The 23700-nt window shown below is 54.5% G+C and overlaps 5 protein-coding genes across 5 annotated transcripts; 2 read left to right on the top strand and 3 right to left on the bottom strand.

Annotated features, from left to right (window-relative positions):
- Window positions 1–345: 345 nt before the first annotated feature.
- CTHT_0022200 (uncharacterized protein) lies at window positions 346–6188 on the top strand (the record flags this gene model as incomplete). The annotated part of the gene is made up of 3 exons (XM_006692624.1): window positions 346–405; window positions 596–4983; window positions 5237–6188. The coding sequence occupies 3 exons, from the start codon at window positions 346–348 to the stop codon at window positions 6186–6188; spliced, it is 5400 nt and encodes a 1799-aa protein (XP_006692687.1).
- Window positions 6189–10182: 3994 nt separating this feature from the next.
- CTHT_0022190 (uncharacterized protein) lies at window positions 10183–13323 on the top strand (the record flags this gene model as incomplete). The annotated part of the gene is made up of 3 exons (XM_006692623.1): window positions 10183–12913; window positions 12979–13226; window positions 13297–13323. 3 exons carry the CDS (start codon window positions 10183–10185, stop codon window positions 13321–13323), a joined length of 3006 nt encoding a protein of 1001 aa, XP_006692686.1.
- Window positions 13324–14465: 1142 nt separating this feature from the next.
- Window positions 14466–18326, bottom strand: CTHT_0022180 (uncharacterized protein; the record flags this gene model as incomplete). The annotated part of the gene is made up of 1 exon (XM_006692622.1): window positions 14466–18326. The coding sequence occupies one exon, from the start codon at window positions 18324–18326 to the stop codon at window positions 14466–14468; it is 3861 nt and encodes a 1286-aa protein (XP_006692685.1).
- Window positions 18327–21065: 2739 nt separating this feature from the next.
- CTHT_0022170 (uncharacterized protein) lies at window positions 21066–21542 on the bottom strand (the record flags this gene model as incomplete). The annotated part of the gene is made up of 1 exon (XM_006692621.1): window positions 21066–21542. One exon carries the CDS (start codon window positions 21540–21542, stop codon window positions 21066–21068), a length of 477 nt encoding a protein of 158 aa, XP_006692684.1.
- Window positions 21543–21647: 105 nt separating this feature from the next.
- On the bottom strand, window positions 21648–22763 carry CTHT_0022160 (putative phosphoinositide binding protein; the record flags this gene model as incomplete). Its single annotated transcript, XM_006692620.1, has 1 exon — window positions 21648–22763. The coding sequence occupies one exon, from the start codon at window positions 22761–22763 to the stop codon at window positions 21648–21650; it is 1116 nt and encodes a 371-aa protein (XP_006692683.1).
- Window positions 22764–23700: the final 937 nt, after the last annotated feature.

Here is a 23700-nt window from a genome sequence, read left to right as displayed (position 1 = left end):
AGACTGTTGTGTTTGTGACTGCCTGTCAGCCTGATAGGCCATCGTGACCGGGGGCGCTTCCCGAGCCGATCGCTTTTATGACATCCTATCGTTGATCGAGCGCGAAATCGCGAAATTTGTTTTTGGGTTCAGGAATATTCCTTCGTCGTCATTGACTCGTTGGCTGTGCTGGTCCCTCGTCTAGCCCTACCACTGCCCTATCGCTGTCTACTACATCCATTAAGCGTTGCGCCGCTTCACCTGTGCGCCCTTCGTTGACCCCGATCCCTCAAACGCGAACCCTCGTGTGTAGTACGTTTGAAAGAAAAGAAATAACAAACCGGCGCTACGCCAGACACGGTCACCATGGCCGAACTCAACCCAGAACTGCGCGAAAAGCTGGATGAGCTGGAGAAGGAGCTCGAGGTGCGTTGATGTGACCCGAACCCCAAATCGGGCACCCTTCCCGTTCTATTGTCCGTGGTTTTTTTTTTTTTTTTCATGCGTAGTGTTGGTGCGTGTGGTCTGCGGTCAGCCTTCTGTTCGCTCTACCGTCTTCCGCAGTTCCGCTCGTGCCATGCCGCTAGGTCCTTTGGCTGACATTTTGGGTGACCAGGAAGGAGATATCACTCAGAAAGGATACCAGAAGAGACGTACGCAGTTATTATCTCAGTATGGCCTCACTGATGCTGCCTTGCAGCAGAAGCTGGGTGAGCTTCGCATCCATAACCCAGACGAACCCTCCTCTGCTCCCAATCAAGATCCTCGTGCCACTTCTCTCGCCGCTCTCAATGCGAACCAACCCCCTGCCGATGCCCGACCCGTCTCTATCTCCTCATCGATAGATTACCGTCCGCAATCATTGTATGTTGCCAACCCTGATCAGCATCCTGCGAACCTCTTGGCCCCCGGTGGGCATGCCGCAGAGGAACGTCCCAACTTGAGACAACACAGCTCCCTCTTCCTAGAAACCGGGCCCTTCCAAGAAGACCAGGGCCGGACTGCGACCATGGCGTCGCAAAACTACGCCTTTAATCCCGACCAGCATGTTGCTTACGGCGAGCCAACTCCTACGCAGCACTATGACAGCAGACACGGCACTCTCCTGGATTCCCAGGGCTACTTCTCAGACTTTGCCGGGCAGCAGCAAGGTTACGACTCGGGCGCCCCTGGAGAGTACGGTGGTCCTCATCGGTATTCGTCGGGAGAGGCCTTCTCTCCCACAGCGGCTATGGCTCCCCCGATGATCAACACCAGTGAGCTCCCCCCTCCTCCGGACGCCCTTCAGTATCAGATGCCTCTCGAGCCCCGCGACATCCCCTTTGCGATCCACGATCCCCACGATGCCAACACTCCGATGTCCACTTTCGACAACATCGCGGCCGTTCTGAGACATCGCGGTCGCACCAACGAGAAGTCGCCGGCTTATTGGGTTCTGGACAATAAGGGTAAGGAGATTGCTTCCATCACATGGGACAAACTCGCATCGAGGGCCGAAAAGGTCGCCCAGGTGATCCGAGATAAAAGTTCGCTCTATCGCGGCGATCGCGTCGCCCTGGTTTACCGCGACTCGGAAATCATCGACTTTGCAATCGCGCTGTTTGGATGCTTCATTGCCGGTGTCGTCGCAGTGCCCGTCAACGAGTTCCAGGACTATGCAAAACTCAACTTCATCCTGACCACTACCCAGGCCCACCTGGCCCTGACGACGGATAACAACCTCAAGACCTTCCAGCGCGACATCACTGCTCAGAAGCTAAACTGGCCCAAGGGAGTCGAATGGTGGAAGACGAACGAGTTTGGCAGCTATCATCCCAAGAAGAAGGAGGACATGCCCCCGCTGGCGCCACCAGACCTGGCTTACATCGAGTTCTCGCGCGCCCCTACTGGAGATCTGAGGGGTGTTGTGCTTAGCCATCGGACCATCATGCACCAGATGGCTTGTCTCAGCGCCATCATCTCTTCGGCTCCCGGAAACGGTCCCCCGGATACCTTCAGCAAGACTCTTCGCGACAAGAACGGCCAGCTGATTAGGAACAGTCCAGGCTCTGAGACCTTCCTCTCCTACCTGGATGCTCGTCAGGGCATTGGCATGATCCTTGGCGTTCTGCTGACTGTTTATGGCGGCCATACCACGGTCTGGGTCGAGAATACGGTTGTCGAGACGCCCGGCCTCTATGCCCATCTGATCACCAAGTACAAGCCGACCATTCTGGTTGCTGACTATCCCGGCCTCAAGTGGACTGCCTACAACTACCAGACCGACCCTATGGCGACCAGGAACTTCAAGAAGGGCATGGAGCCCAGCTTCTCCAGCGTCAAGCTCTGTCTGATTGACACTCTCACCGTTGACTGCGAGTTTAACGAGCTCCTCGCCGACCGCTGGTTCCGACCTCTCAGGAATGCACGCCCGCGCGAAGTCATTGCCCCGATGCTCTGTCTCCCTGAGCATGGCGGCATGGTAATCAGCGTGCGCGATTGGCTGGGCGGTGAGGAACGCATGGGCTGTCTTCTGAAGCTGAACAGACCCTCGGAGGAGAACAAAGAGGACGAGAAAGAGAAGGAGAAGCATAAGAAGGAGAAGACGGCCTCCACGGGTCCTTCGACGCTCCTCGGACAGGGTACGACAGCCACTACCGAGGAGCCTACCAAGAATGACTTGGGGGAGGTTCTACTGGATAGAGAAGCCCTCAAGCAGAATGAGGTCATGGTAGTTGCCATTGGCGACGAGGTTAACAAGCGCGCCAATGACCCATCCACGATTCGCGTCGGCGCTTTTGGCTATCCCATTCCCGACGCCACGCTGGCCGTCGTCGACCCCGAGACTTGTCTGCTCTCCTCTCCCAACACCATCGGCGAGATCTGGGTCGATTCGCCTTCATTATCAGGAGGTTTCTGGGTCCTGCCCAAACACACCGAGCAGATTTTCCATGCCCGACCCTACAAATTCGAGCCAGGCAATCCGACGCCTACTCCTGTCGAGCCAGAATTCCTGCGTACTGGTCTCCTCGGCACCGTCATCGAAGGCAAGGTGTACGTCCTCGGCCTGTACGAGGACCGCATCCGGCAAAAGGTCGAGTGGGTTGAGAACGGCACCGAAAACGCCGAGTACCGCTACTACTTCGTGCAGCATCTTGTTGTCAGCATCATGCGCAATGTGCCCAAGATCTTTGACTGCTCGGCCTTTGACGTGTTTGTCAATGACGAACATCTTCCGGTTGTGGTGCTCGAGTCCCCGGCCGCGTCGACGGCGCCGGTCACCAACGGCGGTCCTCCTAGGCAGCTGGATACCGCGTTGCTTGACTCCCTGGCTGAGAGGTGTATGGACGTGTTGATGCAGGAACATAATTTGAGGGTTTACTGCGTCATGATCACCGCCCCCAATGCTCTGCCGAGGGTGTTGAAGAACGGCAGAAGGGAGATCGGTAACATGCTGTGCCGGAGAGAGTTTGATTTGGGTAACCTCCAGTGCGTGCACGTCAAGTTTGCCGTTGAGCACGCGGTGCTCAACCTGCCGGTTGGCATCGACCCTGTGGGCGGCATCTGGTCGCCTCTGGCGTCCAACTCGCGTACTGAGCTGCTTGCTGGCGCGGATAAGCAGTACTCGGGTATTGACCGGAGAGAGGTTGTCATCGATGACCGGACGTCGACACCGCTTAACAATTTCACCAGCATTACTGATCTGATTCAGTGGCGCGTTGCGAGGCAGCCTGATGAGCTCTCCTACTGCACCATCGATGGCCGCGGCAAGGAAGGCAAAGGCGTGACGTGGAAGAAGCTTGATCTCAAGATCGCTGCGGTGGCGGTTTACCTGAAGAACAAGGCCAAGCTGCGCGCAGGAGATCATGTAGTTCTCATGTATACGCACTCCGAGGAGTTTGTCTTCGCTGTGCACGCCTGCATCAGCCTGGGCCTGGTTGTCATACCCGTGGCGCCCATGGACTCCAACCGTCTACACGAAGACGTCCCGGCCTTCCTGCATCTCATCGCTGACTACAAGGTCAAGGCCATCCTAGTCAACCAAGACGTAGACCACCTCCTCAAGCAGAAACCCATCGCCCAGCACATCAAGCAAACAGCACAAGTCCTCAAGGTCCAACTCCCGAACATGTACAACACGAGCAAGCCGCCCAAGCAGAACGCAGGCTGCCGCGACAACAACATCACCATGGACCCAGCATGGACACAGCCGGGCTACCCCGTCGTAATCTGGACCTACTGGACGCCCGACCAGAGGCGCATCGCCGTCCAACTGGGGCACGACACCATCCTCGGCATGTGCAAAGTCCAAAAGGAAACCTGCCAAATGACCAGCTCGCGGCCGGTGCTAGGTTGCGTGCGGAGCACGACCGGCCTAGGCTTCATCCACACCTGCCTGATGGGCATCTACATCGGCACGCCGACCTACCTCTTGTCGCCGGTCGAGTTCGCACAGAACCCGGCGAGCTTGTTCCTTATCTTGTCGAGGTACAAGATCAAAGACACGTATGCTACGCCCCAGATGCTGGATCATGCTATGAACATGATGCCCGGGAAGGGGTTTACGCTGCACGAGCTGAAGAATATGATGATTACTGCGGATGGCCGGCCCCGCGTGGATGTTTTCCAGAAAGTGCGAATGCATTTTGCGGCGACGGGGTTGGATCGCACGGCGATTAATACGGTCTATTCCCATGTGCTCAACCCGATGATTGCGTCGCGGTCGTATATGTGTATCGAGCCGATCGAGCTCTGGCTCGATCCGAAGGCGTTGCGGAGGGGATTGGTGTACTTGACGGATCCGGAGCGCGATCCCAAGGCGCTGTTGGTGCAGGACTCAGGGATGGTGCCTGTGTCGACGCAGATTGCGATCGTGAATCCGGAGAGTCGGATGCTGTGCAGTGAGGGGGAGTACGGAGAAATTTGGGTTGATTCCGAGGCGTGTGTGAAAGCATTTTATGGGTCGAAGGATCCGTTTGATGTGGAGAGGTTTGAGGGACGGACGGTGGAGGATCCGAGTATAAGGTATGTGAGGACGGGGGATTTGGGGTTCTTGCATAGTGTAAGGAGGCCTATTGGGCCGGGAGGGGCGTTGGTGGATATGCAAGTGCTGTTTGTGCTAGGGAGTATTGGGGAAACGTTTGAGGTGAATGGGTTGAATCATTTCCCGATGGATATCGAGGCTTCCGTGGAGAGATGTCATCGACATATTGTTCCGGGTGGATGGTAGGTTCAAAATTCTCCTTGGCTCGGTTGACGGTTGACTAACCTGCCACAGCGCGGTCTTCCAAGCAGGCGGCCTGGTCGTCGTCCTGGTCGAGGTAGCCCGCAAAGCCTACCTCGCCTCGCTCGTCCCCGTCATCGTCAACGCCATCCTCAACGAGCACCAAATCGTCGTCGACATCGTCGCCTTCGTCAGCCGAGGCGACTTCCCGCGCAGCCGTCTCGGCGAGAAACAGCGCGGCAAGATCCTCGCCGGCTGGGTCACCCGTAAGCTGCGCACCATCGCCCAGTTCGCCATCAAGGATATGGACCGCGACATACTTGGTTCGAGCCACAGCCACCATGCCACTGGCAGCGTCAGTGTCGGGCATCCGCCGGGTACTAGCTCAGGCGACCAGTCCTCGTCGACCCATGGCATGGGAGGAGGGGCTGATAGTGATCACCACCATCGCAGTAGCCTGACTAGCTTCCGCAGCTCGAGTGCAGGCGTCCCTCATGGACAGAGCAGCTCGCTACGAAATGTCGAGCACGCCCCTCAAATCCCTGAACATCGCGAGCTAGACTTCCAGTTCGACTTTCCCCCGTCCTCTGGACCAGTCGAGATGCCTGCTGACGATCGCGTCCCTACTTTGCCACAAATCAGTGAGGTCAGTACTACTACCAATACCAATAACCAGACCAGTAGTGGCAGTGGGAATGGTGATGACATGGGCTCATCGCCCACCCTTCCAACAAATGCTTACGAGCTGCCTGATGAACAGAACCGGCGGCGGATATCATTATCATCATCATCACCACAACCACCACCACCAATGGAGTCGTCTGCGGACCAAGGCCAGGGCCAAGGATATCAAGAGCAACAGAGACCTGCCTCGTCGCAACCGCAGCAGCAGCTGCCGCCGCAGATAAGGCTGCCGGGGGTTGATGGACGGGAGAGTCTTAGTGAGGACTGGTTGAAGGACACGTATGCGAGTATGAATTTGGCGGGGACGCTTTCGGGGAAGTGAGTGGCCTTTGTAAGTACTTAAGTAGGGTGTCTTAGTTCTCTCTCGGTGAGAGTGAGGTGGCCGGCGTCAGGGTGTCCCTTCATGTTTCGCTCGGTTTTGCTGCTTGGTTACTTAGCGGGGTCGGTGTTTGGTTTCGCTCATCTGTCTTTGGTTATGCATGGCTTGGTATTGTTTCGGCGACGATTGGATAGACTTGGAGTTTTGTGATTCCCCTTGGTTCATCGATGAATGTAGGTGTAAAACTCTTGGAACGATTTTTTTTTTCATAGTATACTTAACTCGTATTGGATATGATGAACGGAATATTGTGTATCTTTACAGATTACGAGTCACAGAATGTCCAGAATAGCATCGTCAGTCTCCCTACTGGCTCAGCTGTATATCGTGATTGTATTTAGTGTGGTTGTCTTCATCACTCGGCCCCCACGCCGCCCCCTGGCACTTAACGGCAGTTTGCGACACAGTATGTACCGTTCGGACCGAACGATGTTTGAGATCGGCTATACTCATATTTCAGGCAATAGCACGTGGCGACACCGTTAGTCCCAAATCCGACGGCCTGCAGAGAACTCGGGCGTCGAACGTTTCGATGGACGGAGATGCAAGGTCCACACTGCTTACATAAAGAGAGCGACAAGACGAGAGAGGCCAAATGCCGCTGAGTTGGGCTGCAGGGGATGGGTCATACAGAGATTGTTAAAGCTCTGTTATCCAATAGCGGAGGTTGGTCCAGACCGACAAGGCAAGTATGGTTAAACGCCGCTCAGTCACGCTGCAGAGAATGGTGATACGAAGGTTGTTCAAAACTCTCTTATCTGATGGCCGAGTTAGGTCAATGGGATAGTCACTACCAATCTTAGACTAATGTCATTCCTTCGGATATTTCTTGGTTGGCTAATCTATAACAGTCTCATTTCTTTCATATACACATGGATGGTGTTGCCCTGCTTTTTCTTTCCAGACTCTAGACTGTCTCGCTCCTGTTAAGATTCTAAGATGTTCGGAAGTTACATGATATCTTTGATCCTCTGAAGGAAAAATCCTATCGTATGCGTTACATTCATCCTCATGAATAAGTTTGTAAGCTACATCGTTTGGAGGTAGAGATTGCCTTATTTTTACTTAGCAGTTGAAGGATATTGTGTTATTTTTCTAAGCGAAGTTGGCTCTGAGCGAAGCGTAAGTGAGGGGCAAGTTCCAAATGAGCTAGGCTGAGATCTCCATTAAAGAGAATGCCAGTTGTGACGATTCCATGCCTACTGAGGTGGGCGCGAAGGTAGTGACTAGGCTATGGAATCTGAGAGACAGAAGTTCTCACACAGGATATTCAACACTGTGGTCTTCGATTTGGGTAAGCAGCTGTTTGTATTGCTAACTAGGAGTCCTCGTAGACGTCCTCTAGCAGATGACTAGCTACTTCCTTACATATATGATGCTGATCATTTTCCCGTAGTGACTATCACTGTTTCAGAAGGTGATTCTCATGTCTGCACAGTCTATTATCAATCTTGGCAAGTTGACCATCACTGGGATTTGAGTGACTGTTTCCTGGATGGCCGGTTTGCTTCCAACCTTGTTTTTCCTTACAAGTTAGGCCTTTCCTTTTTTTTATGCCTTGTGTTGTTCATAACATAACAACAACACAAAAGGGCTAGTAGACAGCCAGGAAAGATCAAACGTCATCCCTCTTCTAGGTCTAGGTTTTCAAGCGAGCTCTCATGCGCGAGGCAGTTCCGACTGTACCATGTTAAATTGCAGCAAAATAGAGAGTTAAGTGAAGAGAAGTATTTTCGGGTTATGTATACGGAAGATTTTGCTTTTGCAAGAACGTGGTGCATTTTGCTAGGGAAATCTTAGAATCGTAGGGCATCTGGTATGGGACAGGAAAGACAGTAAAACCAAGACCATAAACTCAAACGTTAGCGGCCACATACATAATGAAATGGGGCTAACATACCATGGCTCCCTCACTCCCAACGGCCAGTCATGAGGGTCGGTTTTTATCACTCTTCTCGTTCTACTGTGATTGTGGCAGCAAGACATACTTGTTTCGGATTATCAGGGCGCCGAGGGAGTTGGATGTGAACTTGATCCTAACGGAGGCCCATCAGAGAATTCAGCCTGAACCCAGATCCCGCTAGAATCAGTGGTTGCGTGGAAAGATTGATCTGGGCCTTTTGGGTTGCAGGGATATCTTCTCAACACTCCTCTACATAGCAAGTCCAGAAGCATAAGGTGGTCCTCAGCTGTCACTTCAATCTTATCGACGGTTAAGGTTGGATCAAGCTCGAACTCCGAGGTTTGCTTGCAAGATACTACAAAGCTGCAGCCAGTGAATGAACGTTAAGGGTAAGAATAGGGCCATTGCCGTTACACTTACGTTAGTGATATCAGCCTCAGGCCCGATCCCTTGACATGCCTGGGTCTCATTTCCATCACCATTTCTCCTGTTCTAAGCCGACTTTACCAGAAGTTCTGATGCAGTGTCTCAGAAAAGCTTTCAAGGCGACCTTATCATACGCCTTATTGCAGCAAACATTTAACACACATTCTCGGTCACAACGGCGTTGCCGTACGCCCTACGACACGGTCGTTGCTGTGAAGTACCATCTGTTGATTTATTCCGTTTGACTCCGTTTGTAAACGGTATCTCTAACAGCGGGAACGAAAGGGATCCGTTTTCGGCCGGTGACGCTTATCCTTTTTAGTCGCGTCTCCTCCAGAAACATAAGGATTTAGTGTCACATCGTGGGATCCTGCACTTAAGCGCCTGTATACTTGTGGCACAGCCGGAAACGGGAACTGGAAAGCAGTAGGCGTGAAGGTTATGTGGAACTCCCAGTTGGTTCGCGCATCTATACACGCCTAGCAGTAGCCGCTCAACCCTCGAGCTCCCTATATTTTCTTGGTGTGCAAACGGTGAGGACAAGAGGGCTGCGGATGTTGAGAAGCGGGTGTAATTCAACCTGGGGGCCAATGTATCATCGTTTGCTGACTGCAATCTGCAATATCTCATTAGCAGCGCTCCATCGCGAACAACTCTGACAGTGCTGTCTCACAGCCCCAAGCCCAAGGTCTGTCGACATTCAGTTTAGGTTCCTAGAACCTTCTCATCCATCTTCCTCGAGAAACTCAGCCCCTCCTCATCTATCCAACGAAAAAGGTAACGCAGACGCGCCGGCGCGCAGGAACAGGTCTCTAAGGACCAACCATTGCCTACGTGATCTTTGTCCTGCATGGTACAAGTGCCTGCGCAAGGCCATGTAATTTGGGGTAGTTGAGGACTCGCTTCCAAAACCACGCCGTCCTCGCCACCTACAAGGCGCCAAAGCATCCAACACCCTGCAACATAGTCGTAATCTCCTCGCTAGAGTCGCTTGTTTTCCCCAATTCCCCAGACTCGTGAGCCTGCTGACTGCATGTCTGCAGGTGTATGCCTATTGCCCACACCCCTGGCTTCCGTACTCCGCCGTCCGGGTTCGGCCCCTACGTTGCGTCTCTCTCGCTCTCGGCTTGTTGTGTTGGTGCCCCGCGTCTGCTACCGGCCTGCCGCCTTTGCGTTTGCTGCTTGCTTTTTCCCCGTCTCCATTCTTTGTCGCCAACCGTTTCCAGCCCAACGGCTCTCTATCACCTATCTATACTCGCTTGTTTTTTTTTTTTTTTTGCTTTTTTTTTTGAGAAACAAGCCTCTATCCCAGAACCTGGTGTCCTGGTGTGACTGGCTCCGTACACCTATCTCTTTGTCGCTCACTATCTACACTTGAACCTCTGTGACAATTATCTCTCCCTTCTCACTGGCCAGCATCCATCCGCAAGCCCTTGACGGTAGCCACTCGGACTTCCGTCGAGCTGGCTGTGGACTGGGAGCTAGCTGGAGCTCTCATCGCATGCTTCGATGAGGTAGCGGCGTACCCAAGCCATGGAGCGTCGTTTGCGCCCCGCAGCCACTGACGTCGCCAACGGCTTTCCTTACTCATAACAAGTCCAATTGATCATGGACTTTCTCCCTCACCCATCGTCTGGCGTTGGGCCTCTTGACATCCCCTTCGTTGCTGACGCCCCTTACCAGTTTGGCTCCTACTTCTGGGACTTCCCCAAGGTCCACGGCTTTGGCGATCAATGGGCTAGCTTACCCGCCCCGCGTCTCGCCGCGCTCGTTCAGTCGTGGCTCTACTTTGGGACGATATCCGAGTTCCTCGGCAGGCCGATCGATTACGAGCAGTTCCATGATAACAGCGACGAGTGCACCGTCACGGCGAAGCCGCTGATCCCGTTACTGAATGAATGGGTTGCTGCGCATGTTGCTGAGGTGGCGAGCCGTGCCGCTGTGGACGGCGAAGCTGCTGGGTATCAGCGCTGGCGCATGGTGCTCTTTCAACATGCGAGATTCCTCGAGTCTGTCTTGCGCTTCGCGGAAGATTTTGATAAGGTCTCGCAGAGCCATATCAAGCCTATACCTTCCATCATACTATCTGTCAAGGTTCTGTGTACCGCCCTGAGAGGTCTTCTCTACGATCTGGCCGACTATGACGCAGATGACTATTCGAAACCATGGCCTTCGCCGACCGACCGCATGCGTCGGGAGTTTCTACCTGCGACTGACACCCAAGGGAAACCGAACTACAGTCCCAGCACGCAAGTCTTGCTCGAGGCAATGTTTCTGCGCGGCTGGTGTCCCTATCTGGCGCGAAAGGTCCTCACGTCCTTTAATTACGCCAATGCTTACTACTTTACTCGACTGTATCGAGTCTTTTCGAAGGAAGTGAACCATGACAACTGTACCGACGGGGAATGCATCGCGACGAATGCAGACTTGTTCGAGTACGTTCCGCGACATGTCCACTTCGGCTGTATTTGCCAGCCAAAGGTCGCGCCGATGGACCAGATTCGCGCCATCATCGAGGCCGGCGGTATTCCGCTCATTCGGCTTCGCCCGACCAAAACGGGTGTTCGGATCGAGGTGGTGAGGATGACTGCTCGCACGCGGTTCGTCGTGGTGTCGCATGTGTGGTCGGCTGGGATTGGCAACAAGTATGCGAATGCCTTGCCGGAATGTCAGTTACGACGACTGTATGCGCATTTAAGCAACCTCAAACCACTGTCGAGGCACGGGGCTCGTGACTCGGACTTTAACCTGCTCAACTCGCTTGATATGGGATTCCAGACGGCCACTCCCCGACGGCCGAAGTATCTCTGGATTGATGTCCTGTGCATGCCGCCGAAAGAGGGACCGACTGCGTTTCTGAGAATACAAGCCATCAACAAGCTCCCTGCGGTGTATCAGGCTGCTGATAGGATTCTGGTGCTGGATTCGAAGCTAGAGACGCTTTCGGTACATGAGTCCGATATCCTCGAGCAATTCTCCAGGTTCGCCGTGAGCCCCTGGTTCGGGCGGTGTTGGACCTTCCAAGAAGCAGCTCTAGCCTCAGCCTGTGAGGTCCAGGGTGCCGACGGCACCTTCGACGCCTTCTTCCCCCAGATCCCCAAGGCTTTAACCTCAGGCCCTCTCCCTCCCCGGCGCCGACAAACCCCCCTCCTAACGGCTCTCACCCATCCCATCGGCCAAATCAAGATACTCCTGTCGCGCAAATCCTCCGGCGCAGGCTCCTTCCAACCACTGGACGGCAGAGCCCCCATCATCGACTTCGACGCTAACACCGCCCTCATGGCCAGCATGACGCGCTCCCTGAACCAGGAGTTTCGTTCAGCTTTCTCCAACGGCATCAAGCCCGAAAAAACTGTTTTTGGAGAGGGTGCCCTCGCACCCGACTTCTGCACGTTGTTTGTGCAAGTTTGGAACGAGCTCAGCAAAAGGTCTACGTCCATGCCGGGAGATATGCCGATTATCATGGCTAATCTGTTGGGGTTCAACTCCGAGCCGATTATGAGGCTACCGAAATCGTCGGATCGGATGGCGTGTATTCTGAGGAGCATGGACGGCATTCCCGTGTCTCTTTTATTCAACTTGTTTGGGCTGCGGCATGAGCCGGGGAGGAATCATCGCGACCGGTGGCTGCCGGTGTATCCTTCGAGGGACAGGCTAGCGTTCGGGTCGACATTTACCAATCTTAGGGTCGTTGGCGATGATATGTACATGCCGAATAATTGTGTCAGTCGCAAGAAAGTGGCGGTGTTGGTTTGCACCGGGCCGCCGGATCCATTTTCCAGTTCGACGTTCACGGTCAGGGATGTCTCGACGGGGGAACGCTACGCGATCGAGCTGCATCGGAGCGAGGGGGATGAATTTGCCACGCCGGAGATTGGGCCGTATATTATCGCTATTCAGCTCGATCCGGAACTTAATGCCCGACCTGAGGGCCTCTTTATTGAAGGGTTGGATGCGATACCGAGGGTTTATGCGGGGGCATTATTCCGCGTGCGGAGGGTCGTGACAAGGGTGAAGAAAGTGTATAACCATAACCTGGACGAGGGGTACGATGACTCGTTTGAGCTGGTTGAGGATGAGGAGGGGAACGCGTTGAGCGATGAGATTTCGAGCAAGAGGTCGACGGATTATCTCAGCGGGGACATCTCTGCGGCATTTGGGCGGTATGAATGCGGCTTGCTGAGGACAATCTACGACTGTCCGATGACAGTCACTCGGTTGCCCGGCGGCGGTGCCGGCGACCCCTTAAGCTCGGTGTGCTCCACGCCGCTGGAAAGACCGGGCCCGATCCTCACGGCCCAACCGCTCCCACCGACATGGCAGATCGTCATCGAGCGAGGTAAGCCGACTCCCCTTTTCCCTCCCTCTCTCCTCTCACCCCTTGGTACTAACACGCTTGAATAGAACCCGCCGCGTACCCCTATCCCCTCTCAACACGTCCCTCTCTCGCCGACGCCATAACCCCGATCACCGCCATCCTAACCATAACCGCTATCGACGGGCTCGTCGCCTCGGGCTCCGTCGGCCTGGCCATCGCCATCTGCGCAACCCTCTTCTACACGCTCAACTCTCTCGCCAAGGCATGCCTAATCACCAAACTAGTCCTCCATTCTCTGTTTCTGATCCAACTCTTCGTCTACCCGGGTGTAGAGGTCCGATTGGTCTGGGACGCGGTTCATATATCGCTGATGGCTCTGTACACATCTACTCGGGTGACAACAGCGGGTACGGAGAAGGTGGATGTGGTAGAATGGGCTTTTATCGTGTGGGCTTTGCTAGGACATAGCGTGGATCTGGGGGCGAGGTTGTTGATCCCTTGGGTGGTTGTCCCCCGACTTTTCGACAAATATTTACAATCATTTGACGGGGATGCGTTCAAAGATCGGAAGAGGGAGTCATGGGATGGGAGCGGTGGTTCGGGTAGATGGCATCTACCTAGACGGCGGGGCGGGATAGCGGGATGGTTGGGGAGAGTGTTTGGAGGGGTGTTTCGGATGCGGAGGAGGAAACGGCAGGCGGATTCGGGAAGATGGGAGCAGCATTTGTTGGGTGATATGGTGGAGCAGGGGCATGGGCATGTGTAGGTGTTGTAGTTCCTTTTGATTCTTATCGGATAGTGTACTAGCATAAAAGGGTTTAGGTTGGGCAATAGAGGGTGTTTGAGAGACTGTGGTGTCGGTAACATAATTGATGCGGTTTGGATTGGATACGAATGGTAGCTATGATGATATATTACAAACATCAGATCTTATCAGTTGTGATATGCTTCAGTGTGATATGCCTTCAGTAATGCACAGGGTGTTTATCCGCGTGCAGGTACTATGTGACAGGATGACAAGATGAACAACACATGAGAGGAGGATGGGGTAAGGGTTAGATAAATCAACAACTAAAGGATAGGTATGGGGCACTAAATGCTAGCTACAGACAAGCAACTATATTGACAGAAGGTAGAAAACAAAGAGAACAATTGAAAACAAACATGGATATCACCTCCCGTTTTCTTGCTTTGTGGACTGGTACCTTCTTCGTCTTATCTTCCTCATTAACTTCATTCTGCGTCTCTGAAGAAAAACTGACATCATATATTCTCATCTCATCATACACCCATCTCGCGTCGTGGATGGAGTCGTCAAGAGATTGTGTCAGGTCGGAAGATAATTGATGATGTGTGCATGCGTGCGTGCGTACGTGTGTGTGTGTGTGTGTGTGTGTATGTGTGTGTGTGTGTGTGTGTGTGTGTCTGTGTGTGTGTGTGTTATGTGTGCTTGTGTGATTGTGTGATGGGGGTAAATGCCGACATGTCCAACGACGATAAAGAGCACGAAATAAATCCATGGCCCCTGAGTGAGTAGGGTTTACCGAAGACTCTTCTCTTCCAGACACTACGCTCACTTCCGCCACCACCCCAGCGTCTCCAAGCACCCCTTCGCTTCCGCCCCCGCAAATCCACAGAACCCCAACGCCCTAATCTGACTACTCGTCCTGAGCGCCGCCAACCCGGCTGCAATTTTCCACGCCTCCTCCTCGGGAATCACAAACAAAAACCTTTTCCCTTCCTGATCCCTTAGCGTAGCCCGAATCAAATGCAGCCCCATGCCCTTCCACTCCTCCCCCGCAACATCACTATACCCAGCGCCCTCTCCCTTCTTACAAACTTCATCACAGGTCGTACCTAGCTGGGACACCCACTCGCCCGCCTCCTCGCCCATAAGCGTCTTCGTGGCACCCGACCTCTCTGCCGAGCGCCGCATCGACGTAGGCATAGTCTTGAAGTAGGGATGGTTGGTCGGGATCTGGCTCGCCTGCGAGGTGGTTTCCTTGGTCGCGTGCACGGGGCACCAGACTTCGATTAGTTTGAGGGTCCAGGCCTTGATATCCCATTCGCGCTGCGCGACACCACGGACGTCGTCATCGACAAACAAGCCGGCGCTAGTAATCCGCAGGATGAGACCCTCCGTGACGGGGCCGACGCCCGAGACGAGCTGGGAGCAGGGGGTCTTAGAGAACTGGTTGAGGTAGGCGTAGACGGCTTTGATGACAATCTTTTGCGGGTCGGAAGTCGTGTAGCCGCCGCGCATGGAGGGCGGGGGGGTTGTGCGGGCTGTGGAGGCTGATGGGGCGTAGGAGGCTTCGGAGTAATCGGAGAAGGAGGGCTTGCGGGTTGGTTTGGGCTTGTCGTAGGGGCGGTAGGAGTATTGGTCGGCTGTGCCGGTTTGGGATGGGGTAGGCTTGGGGATAGAGGAGGACGCCGTTGATGTTGTTGAGGCGGTTGGTTTGGGGATGGAAGACGCTGTGGAGGTTGCCGAGGCGGTCGGTCTGGGGATGGAGGACCCAGTCGTGGACGGGGCTGGCTTGGTTGGGGACCCTTTGGTGGGAGATCCCGGAGCCGCAGCAGTGGCAGGCCTAGGCGTCGAAGAAGCTGAACCGGCAGAGGAAACGGTCGAGGCGTTGGGGTTGATGCCATCCGGGTACATGCTGGTCTTTTCGTGGACCTTGTACGCATATGGGGTGCCCTTCCGCGTGCTTTGCTCCCGTTCCTTTTCTTCTTGTTCTTTCCGTAACCTCTCCCTCTCTTCTTGTTCTTTGCGCAACCTCTCCTTCTCTTCTTGTTCTTTGCGTAACCTCTCCTTCTCCTCTTGCTCCTTGCGCAACCTTTCGAGATTTTCCTTCCGCATCCTTTCCCTCTCTTCAGCCTCTTTCAGCAACCGTTCTTCAGCTTCCTTTCGTAACCGTTCTTCGCGTTCGCGACGTTCCCTCTCCTCGCGTTCCCTTCGTTGCCTCTCTAGTTCTCTCCGTAACCTCTCCTCCCGCTCTTTACGTTCCCTCTCTTCCCTCTCACGCCGCTCGCGCTCTTCACGTTCGCAACGCTCTTTCTCTTCACGTTCTTTCCTCTCCCGTTCTTCCCTTTCACTCCGTTCCCTCTCTTCCCTCTCCTTTCGTTCCTTGATCTCCCGCTCCCTACGCTCCCTCTCCTCACGCTCCCTCCTCTCCCGTTCCCTAGCCTCCCTCAACAACCTCTCCCTCTCGGCCCTCTCCCTAGCCTCTCTCTCTTTCCTCTCCCTCTCCATAGCCTCCTTCAATTCCCGTTCCCTTGCCTCGCGCAATATCCTCTCCCTCTCTTCCCTCTCCTTCAGCGCCTGCCGCTCCCTTTCCAACCTCTCCCTCTCCTCTTCCTGTTTCCTCAACTCCTCTCTTAACCTAGCCTCCCTCTCCCTCGCTTCCCTCTCGCGCGCCTCGCGCTCCCGAGCCTCCTTCTCAGCCTTCTCCCTCAGCTCCCGCTCAATCCGTTCACGAATCTCTCTCTCCAGCCGCTCCTTCTCCCTCTGCTCCTGCTCTTGGCGAAGGCGTTCACGCAGCTCACGCTCACGCGCTTCCTTCTCGCGTCTCTCGCGCTCCTTAGCTTCGCGCTCACGGAGTTCGCGCAGCCGACGGGCAGCCTCTTCCTTCTTCTTGGCCTCGGCCTCGCGGGCTTTGCGCTCTTCTTCCCTGCGGCGCATCTCTTCACGGGCCTTTTCCCAGGCACCCTTCGCCTGCTCGAGCTTGGAAGCGATCGGGCTGGTTGGAGTGGATGGCTTAGCCTGCTGTTGGGGTTGCGGAGGAGGGGTTGGCTTAGGCTGTTGTTGCGCTTGAGGCTGAGGCTCTGGCTCAGCGGCAGGTTGAGCCTTCGATTGTGGTGTAGGTTGTAATTGAGGCTCTGCCTCAGGGACCTCATGCGCCAACTCCTGTGGCTTCGGCTGGGGAATCGCCTGGGGTTCAGGCTGCGGAGGGATAGGGGGAGGAACAAAGGCTTGGGCTTGTGGCTCAGGCTGAAGATGTGGTTGAGGTGGATAGTAGGTCTGAGCTTGCGGTTGTGACTGATAGTGTGGTTGGGGTTGAGGAGGTGGTGGATACTGAGGTTGGGGAGGTACTGGCTGATACTGATGCTGCGGTTGGGGTATCGCCTGTGGTTGATACTGCGGCTGAGGCTGATATTGAGGGTGAAGTGGAGGTTGAGGGTAAAATTGAGGTTGTGGCTGGGGTTGAGGGGGTTGAGGGTGTTGGGGATAGAATTGGGGTTGGGGTTGGGGTTGAGGCTGAGCCTGAAGTTGTGGTTGTGACGTAGGTGGTTGTTGTTGCGGTTGAGATAGAGGCTCTGATTCGGATTGAACCTGTGGCTGTGATTCAAATACTGGCTGTGGTTGTGTCAGAGGTTGTTGTTGGGGTTGAGACAGAGGCTCCGGCGTGGGCTGAGACTGAGGTTGAGGTTCAGGCTTGGGCTGCTTAGGCTGGGATTTAGATTTAGACCGTGGTTTCAGTTTGGACTCAGGCTCAGGCTTTGATTCCGGCTCAGTCTCAACTTCTGGAGGAGGAGGAGGCGGCGGCGGCGCAGCCTTCGACTTAGATTTCTGCTTGCGCTGAGATTTCTGAGGCTTTGTCTCGACCTTAAGCTCTGGCTTAGGTCCAGGAGAGGGCTCAGGCTCAGACTTTGCTTCTGACTCTGGCTCTGGCTCTGGCTCTGGCTCTGGCTCCAGAACTGGGTCGATCTTCGGCTCGGGTTTTGGTTCAGGCTTCGGTTCGGTCTTCGACTCAGACCTCTTCTTGCGCTTAGGTTTATGCTCAGGCTTAGGCTCGGGTTCGGGCTCAGGTTCAGGCTCACGCTTTGGTTCCGGCTCTGGTTCCGGTTCTGTCTCGGTTTCAGGCTTGGGTGACTCTTCGCATGACTCTTCCTCCCAAGATGGTTGTGGCCGTCTGCTACCCCTTGGGCTATCCTCAGCAGGGGGAGTTGGAGGAGGACGCGGCGGAGGAGAATGTTTCGAAGGTTGCTCGTGCTTCGGAGGCGGAGGAGGGGGGGGCGGGGTATACCAGTCATGGGCGTACTTTCCGCCCTTCCGATGGCCCGGGTCGTCGCGATCCCAACCATCTCGTGCCACGGGCGCGCTGTGATGACGACCGAGGAAGTAGGCGCCAGCAGCCACACACACGAGAATTGTGGTTATGATCACCGGCCAGTTACCAGAAGCAGCAGGCCCGTAGAAAAAGACCATAATCGCAGGGCTCAGCATATTCGACATGGCAATCAGAGCCAGAGTGGTAACCACGCCCGCGAAGAAGCTGTTCCATTGTGGCTTGAGCGAGGGCAGGTACAAAAAGCCGGCTCCGGCAGAGTGTTCAGGTATGATGAAGATGTCGTAGCGGCCTGTGGGCAGAGTGCCGCCGGCCGTGGTTCTGGGGTTCTCCCCATGCCGAGGAGGGGGCGGTGGCTTGCTCATGGCGCAGGAGGGGCCAGCTGGCCCGAGAAACTCCCAACAATCGGTCTTGCTATCTCACGTCGTCAAGACAGTCGATGATCGGCCGAGCTGACACGAAACGAGGACTAGTGGTCTTTCAGGGACACTTTCCAGGCACTACCCAGGGCCATGACACTGTGTGCTGGCAGACCGTTAGCTTGTGTCGCCGACAGCCTGGGAGATATCTCCCCGTTCAGAAAGTTATACGGCTCGCTGGAGCAGATGTCGTGGCATGGAGATTGGGATGAGATGACGCAGCTCTCAGGAATTAATGTGAGCTGATCGGCAGGGTACTCACCACTATCCAGAACTCAAGTTACCGAAAAGACAATTGCACTTGCGGGACAGCAAACAATTGAATTTGATCGCAAAACACAAAAATATGTCAAAACAAAGCAGGTAACCGAAAAGACTACTTGGAAGTCAAGTCGAACGAGTTGCGACCTTGTCGGCAGCAAAGAGTCGTTCCCAGCCCCGCGATTATTCGACCTTTAATGACCTTTAAGCGGGCCGTTGCAACTCGAGCTTCGCTAAGTCACTGAATGAATCGCTGGGGTCCTGGACTCTTGGTTTCTCAGTCGTTGTAGCCGCCGTCGGTGCTAATGATGATCTTAAGCTATTAGCGCTTGGATAAAACACCGTCCTGGAGCATTGTTAATCAAAGAATTTTGCACTCCCACACAAGCAAAGGTGTCCTCTGTACAGGTCTGGGGGGAAGGAAGTGATGCGGCAACAAACCCAGGGTGACAGGGTGGGACGCAGTGACATGAACAGGGGGGGGGTTGGGGCCCTTGTTTACTTTTGGCGGCTTTTGGCACCAATTCTTGAGCTTGCAATGGGTTCCGCCAATGAAAAACCAGGAGGCGCACAGACCACATGCAGGTCCAGGCCAATCAGCCCCCCCGAATGCATCACATTGACACACTGCTCAAAAGGCTGGAGGAAAGAACAGCCCAGAGAAAGGGCGGCGACCGGCAGGAAGGGCAGGCAGCGGTACATGCAGTGATCCGTTCCGTTACTGCGCGTCCGTTTTTTTTTTCTTTTTGAGGCGGAGATTTTGGACGCACGCTCAAACTCTCCACGGATGCTCCCGCGTTGCAAACTCCAGGATCCCAATGGTGTGGCAGATGCAGCCACAGCTCAGCCTTGCGAATTCTCTTATGTCTTAGAGGTGTCTCTTAAGACACAAAAATACCTTACATACAGTGTATACCCACATTTTTGTTGTCAGTACAGAAGAAAGCCTGAAGAACATGCAAATAAGACCTTAGTCTCAAGCAAGGGGCGATCCCCAGGTCACAAAAGCAAGTGATGTCCGCAGATGCGTTCGGGGCCTTCTCTCCCCACTTCGTCAATTATCTATCCCTCGTCGCTGGCCACTCTGATGTTAACATATCCCCAACCTTATCCCCTCGTTACAAAAGAGAAAAAAAACCCACTGCTTTCATTCGTCCCTCTTCACACAAATCCCGATGACATGCTGCAAGTTTTGCCATGAGACAACTTCTTTGCTTCACTTTTTTCACATCTGCCTTTCCCAGCCCCCTTCAAAACCATCCAAGAAAAACAACTCCACCATCTTCGCCAGCGAATCACGACCCCTTGTCCGCATGCGCACCCAGCGAATCCACGACGCCGGTACTTCGTGTGGGGTTGCTGTGGTCTGGGTGTGGGTGGGCCGCACGGCCCGGCGCCAGGACACGCCCTCCATGGATGGCCGAGCCACACACCTCCACAAGACCACCATAGCCGACCGACCATGGGGCGAAACACTGACCAGCCACTTGAGTTTTCAACGCGTTTGTTCATGTGGTTTCATGCATGATTGAGTTACTTAGGTACCTACCTACGAGGTAGTCGTTGTGTTGGGAGTCAATAAGAATGAAGAGATGAGGTTCCAGTATTGATATCGAACCATGACGGAGAAAACACGGCCTTGTCAACTTTCCAAAGCCAATATTCGTACCAAACTGTGGTTGATCATACAATTTCGTCGGGGCTGTCCAGCAATTCGATGCCAACGACGCCAGAACGCAGGGTGACAATGATTGCCCTCCCCCCCACCCTCTCTCCTTTCTGTTACTTGTGATGAGTGGACTCCGGTCTGCCGTACCACCGCTAGGCTCACCATCACCATCACACCGGTGTCGTCACTGACGTCTGGGCATTGGCTACTTGCGTGTACATTTGCATAGTTGCATTCTTGCCGTGCAGGGTTAATTTAGGCCCATGGTAACACAACGCCCAAGGATATTGACATTTAATCCGGGTGTCGCAATCTTTGGCCCTTGTTATGATCCTATAGATGAGTTGGAGGATGACGACAATTAATTGAAGAAAAATATGGGCTATAGTCTTGCTGTGCCTTATAATGCTTACACCATGTAGTTGGACGACACCGTTTAACATGTAGACAAGGAAATGCTCAAAACAGAGGAGTAAGGAAACCAGATAGATGCCGTGGTATCCATCCAGTAGTCAACTCCAGAGCCAAACACAAAGCAAACGACCGTAGAAGCAAACCATCCTATACCAAAAGCACAACTCAGGGGAATCCCCTTTAATGTCATACAGAGCACAGATAGTCCAAATCCGAATCCAACACGAATAGACCTAAACCCAACAGTCCCTCCAAGTCCTGGTGCCATACATTCCGAAACCAAACAGCCATACAAGCCATATCACTTCAATCCCATCCATCCTACCCTTTCAACAAACATCTCACTCCGAATGCCTTCGATACCCATGCTGATGCTCATCCGGCGCCACATAATCAATACCACATTCCACAAGCCAGACCAGCGCCTGGTGCAGCTTGCCCAAGCCCCATTGCAGCACAACAGCCCCGTTGACACCAGCCAAGACCAGCCGCACCAGGACGAGCACTACGGCCCCAAACACGCCGCCTTCTGGGGGTTGCGGTTGTCGTTGTTGCTGTTGCCGGTCACATTGCTGTACTTGAAGTTGCTGCGGAGGTTGTTGTATCTGTTGCGGTTGCTCCTGTTGCTGTGTGTGCTCCTGCTGCTGTCGTTGTTCTAGGCTATCTGGTAGTTGATCTGGCGGATGATCGTATGACGGAATTTCAGCGGCCGAGCCATCATAACCGGCTGGCGTGTAGCTCGCAGAGACAGATCTCACACTGCTTGGACCGGAAGCGTACTTCGAGCTCCCACTCTCCACAGCCGAGCTCCATCCCATAGCTGCGGCATTAGATGTCCCAAAAGAAGCACACCTAGAAGCAGAAGCAGACCTAGATCCAGAAGCAACCACCCCGGCAACGCCCCCAAAAGACGGCGCGCCCCGTCATCTGCCACTAACTTTCTTTTCCAGAGCCTTGGCCTTGTCCAGCCCATTCCCGAGCCTCGTGAGGCCCTGGTCGAGGGTGTCCAGATCGTCCTTGCTTTGCTCGATTGCGTTGTAGATCTCTGTCCCCAGGTGTCGAAGTCGACGAACGTGCACGCCGATGTCCTTGACATACTCTTCTTGCTCATCCAGCTTCTGCTGGTTGAGTTGCAGCACGCCGCGATTGTCCCGCTCGCGGGTCTCGTCGGTCTCCTGGCGCGGGGCACCGAGAACACGGCCCTGTTTGCGTGGAGCCGGCGCTGGGATGTTGTCGAAGATCGCTGTACGCTGCTTATCAGTCGGATGACCTGACCTGCCCGCGCGGGAGACAAGTTGATTGAGTTCATCACGCCGATGCTTGGCGTTGTTAAGCTCATCCAGCCGTGTCCTCCATTCACCAGGCCCAATCCTGCCCTCCTCCTTGAGAGTCTTCAAACCCTCCCCCAAAGCCTCAGCCAACTTCCCTGCCTTACTAAGCGCCTCAACAGCCTCATTCGTCGCCCGAATCCTCTCCGTATTATCCGTCAGATTGTCCCTCCTATCTACCGCAGCCCTAGCATCCCTCAACGCCTTCTTCATCCTCTCCATCACATCCTGCCAGGAACCCGGGTCCCTGGACGCCATCAGGAAGTCTTCTTCCCCGCTTATTCCCCTCATCGAACCAAACCCCCTAGCGCCCCCATCCAAACTCCTGACCGACATCGACGACGGCGCAGCAGGCAGATTCAGAAATGCCCTCCACACCGCCGTATCTCTCCATCGTCTATCCGGTGGCTCGGCAATCGCCCGAAGGTACTTCTCCAGTCCCTGTCGCCGCTGCTCGGTCAACTCGGGTGAGTTCACTGTCGACCGGAACCACGATTTCGCAGGCAACGGCGCCGGCGGAGGAGTACCAACCAGCGCGGTCAGCTGTTGATGCAGCGTTGCGAACTCGGAGTAGCGCTTCTGGATAACGTAAGTGCGCATCGGGAGAGCAAGGGTGATATTGTAGAGGGTGTAGGGCTTGTTTGGGTTCGCTGGGTCGGTGACGACTGACGTAGAAGGGATGGAGATCTCGGGCGGGGGCTCCTGCATCATGGTTGATGTTTAGGGGCAGTGGGCTCCGACAGGGTAGTTGGTCGGTGTCTAGTTGGGTCCTTGCGTAGTTTTGGATTTTGCGGAAAAGGGAAAAGGACTTGGATGTTATATGCGGGAGAAGACTCAATTACAGATGTCAGATGTCGCTGGGTTTGCCTAGGGCGTCGGAAGGAATCTCTTTGCAGGCAGGCCCAGCGCTTAGCACGAGGGTTTCATGTGACGGCCTTGAAGCGACCCGGTCGATTAAGGAAGTGGGCTATCGAATCTGCAGGTGAATGGGATTCGTCTGGTAGGGGGGGAAAAAATGAAAAGAAGACAAAATAACCCAAAAAAATCAATGCGACGATGGGTATCTCAAGGTCTACACAGGAAATGGACAAGAGATGAGGGAGAGGGAAAGGGGAGAGTTTGGTGCCTGGGCTCCGGGAGCTGGTCACGATCAGTGTTGGTGTCATAGCAGCCCGGCTCGGATTGGTCGGAACCAGCCCTGGCCGTCATGGGCGAACAGCGTCACTGGTTAAGTCTTGGAAAGTGGGGCCAGCCGCCGCTGTGGAACGGTGGAGTGCAGCCGCTCGAGGGATAGCGGGAACCAAGACTCGTCCCGTCACGGCACGTTTGACAACGACACACAAATCAAGGGCCCTTTCGGTAGCAGAGCCCGTCACGGCGACAACATCCGCCTTCTATCACATGCCGTAGATTCAGTGCGGTTATGCAGCACGCTAAAACAGCCAAAGGAATGAACACCGGAGCAGCAAAGAACAGTGCAGGGGGTATAGAGAACTCCTCCCTCCATACCAAGCAAGCACAAGCAGCTTTCCACCTTTCCCAACCGCGCTCCGTGTCATGTCGCGTCATACATCATCCGGTCAGCGCCGAAATTTTCGGTCTCCAGACGGACATCGTATTACCTCCCCTTACATCCACAGCCTCAATG

This window comes from Thermochaetoides thermophila (assembly GCF_000221225.1).
Source record: "Thermochaetoides thermophila DSM 1495 unplaced genomic scaffold scf7180000011816, whole genome shotgun sequence".
In the NCBI taxonomy this organism is placed as follows: Eukaryota; Fungi; Ascomycota; class Sordariomycetes; order Sordariales; family Chaetomiaceae; genus Thermochaetoides; species Thermochaetoides thermophila.
The sequence above is the reverse complement of the archived record's forward strand: the minus strand, read 5'-3'. Positions and strand labels throughout refer to the sequence as shown.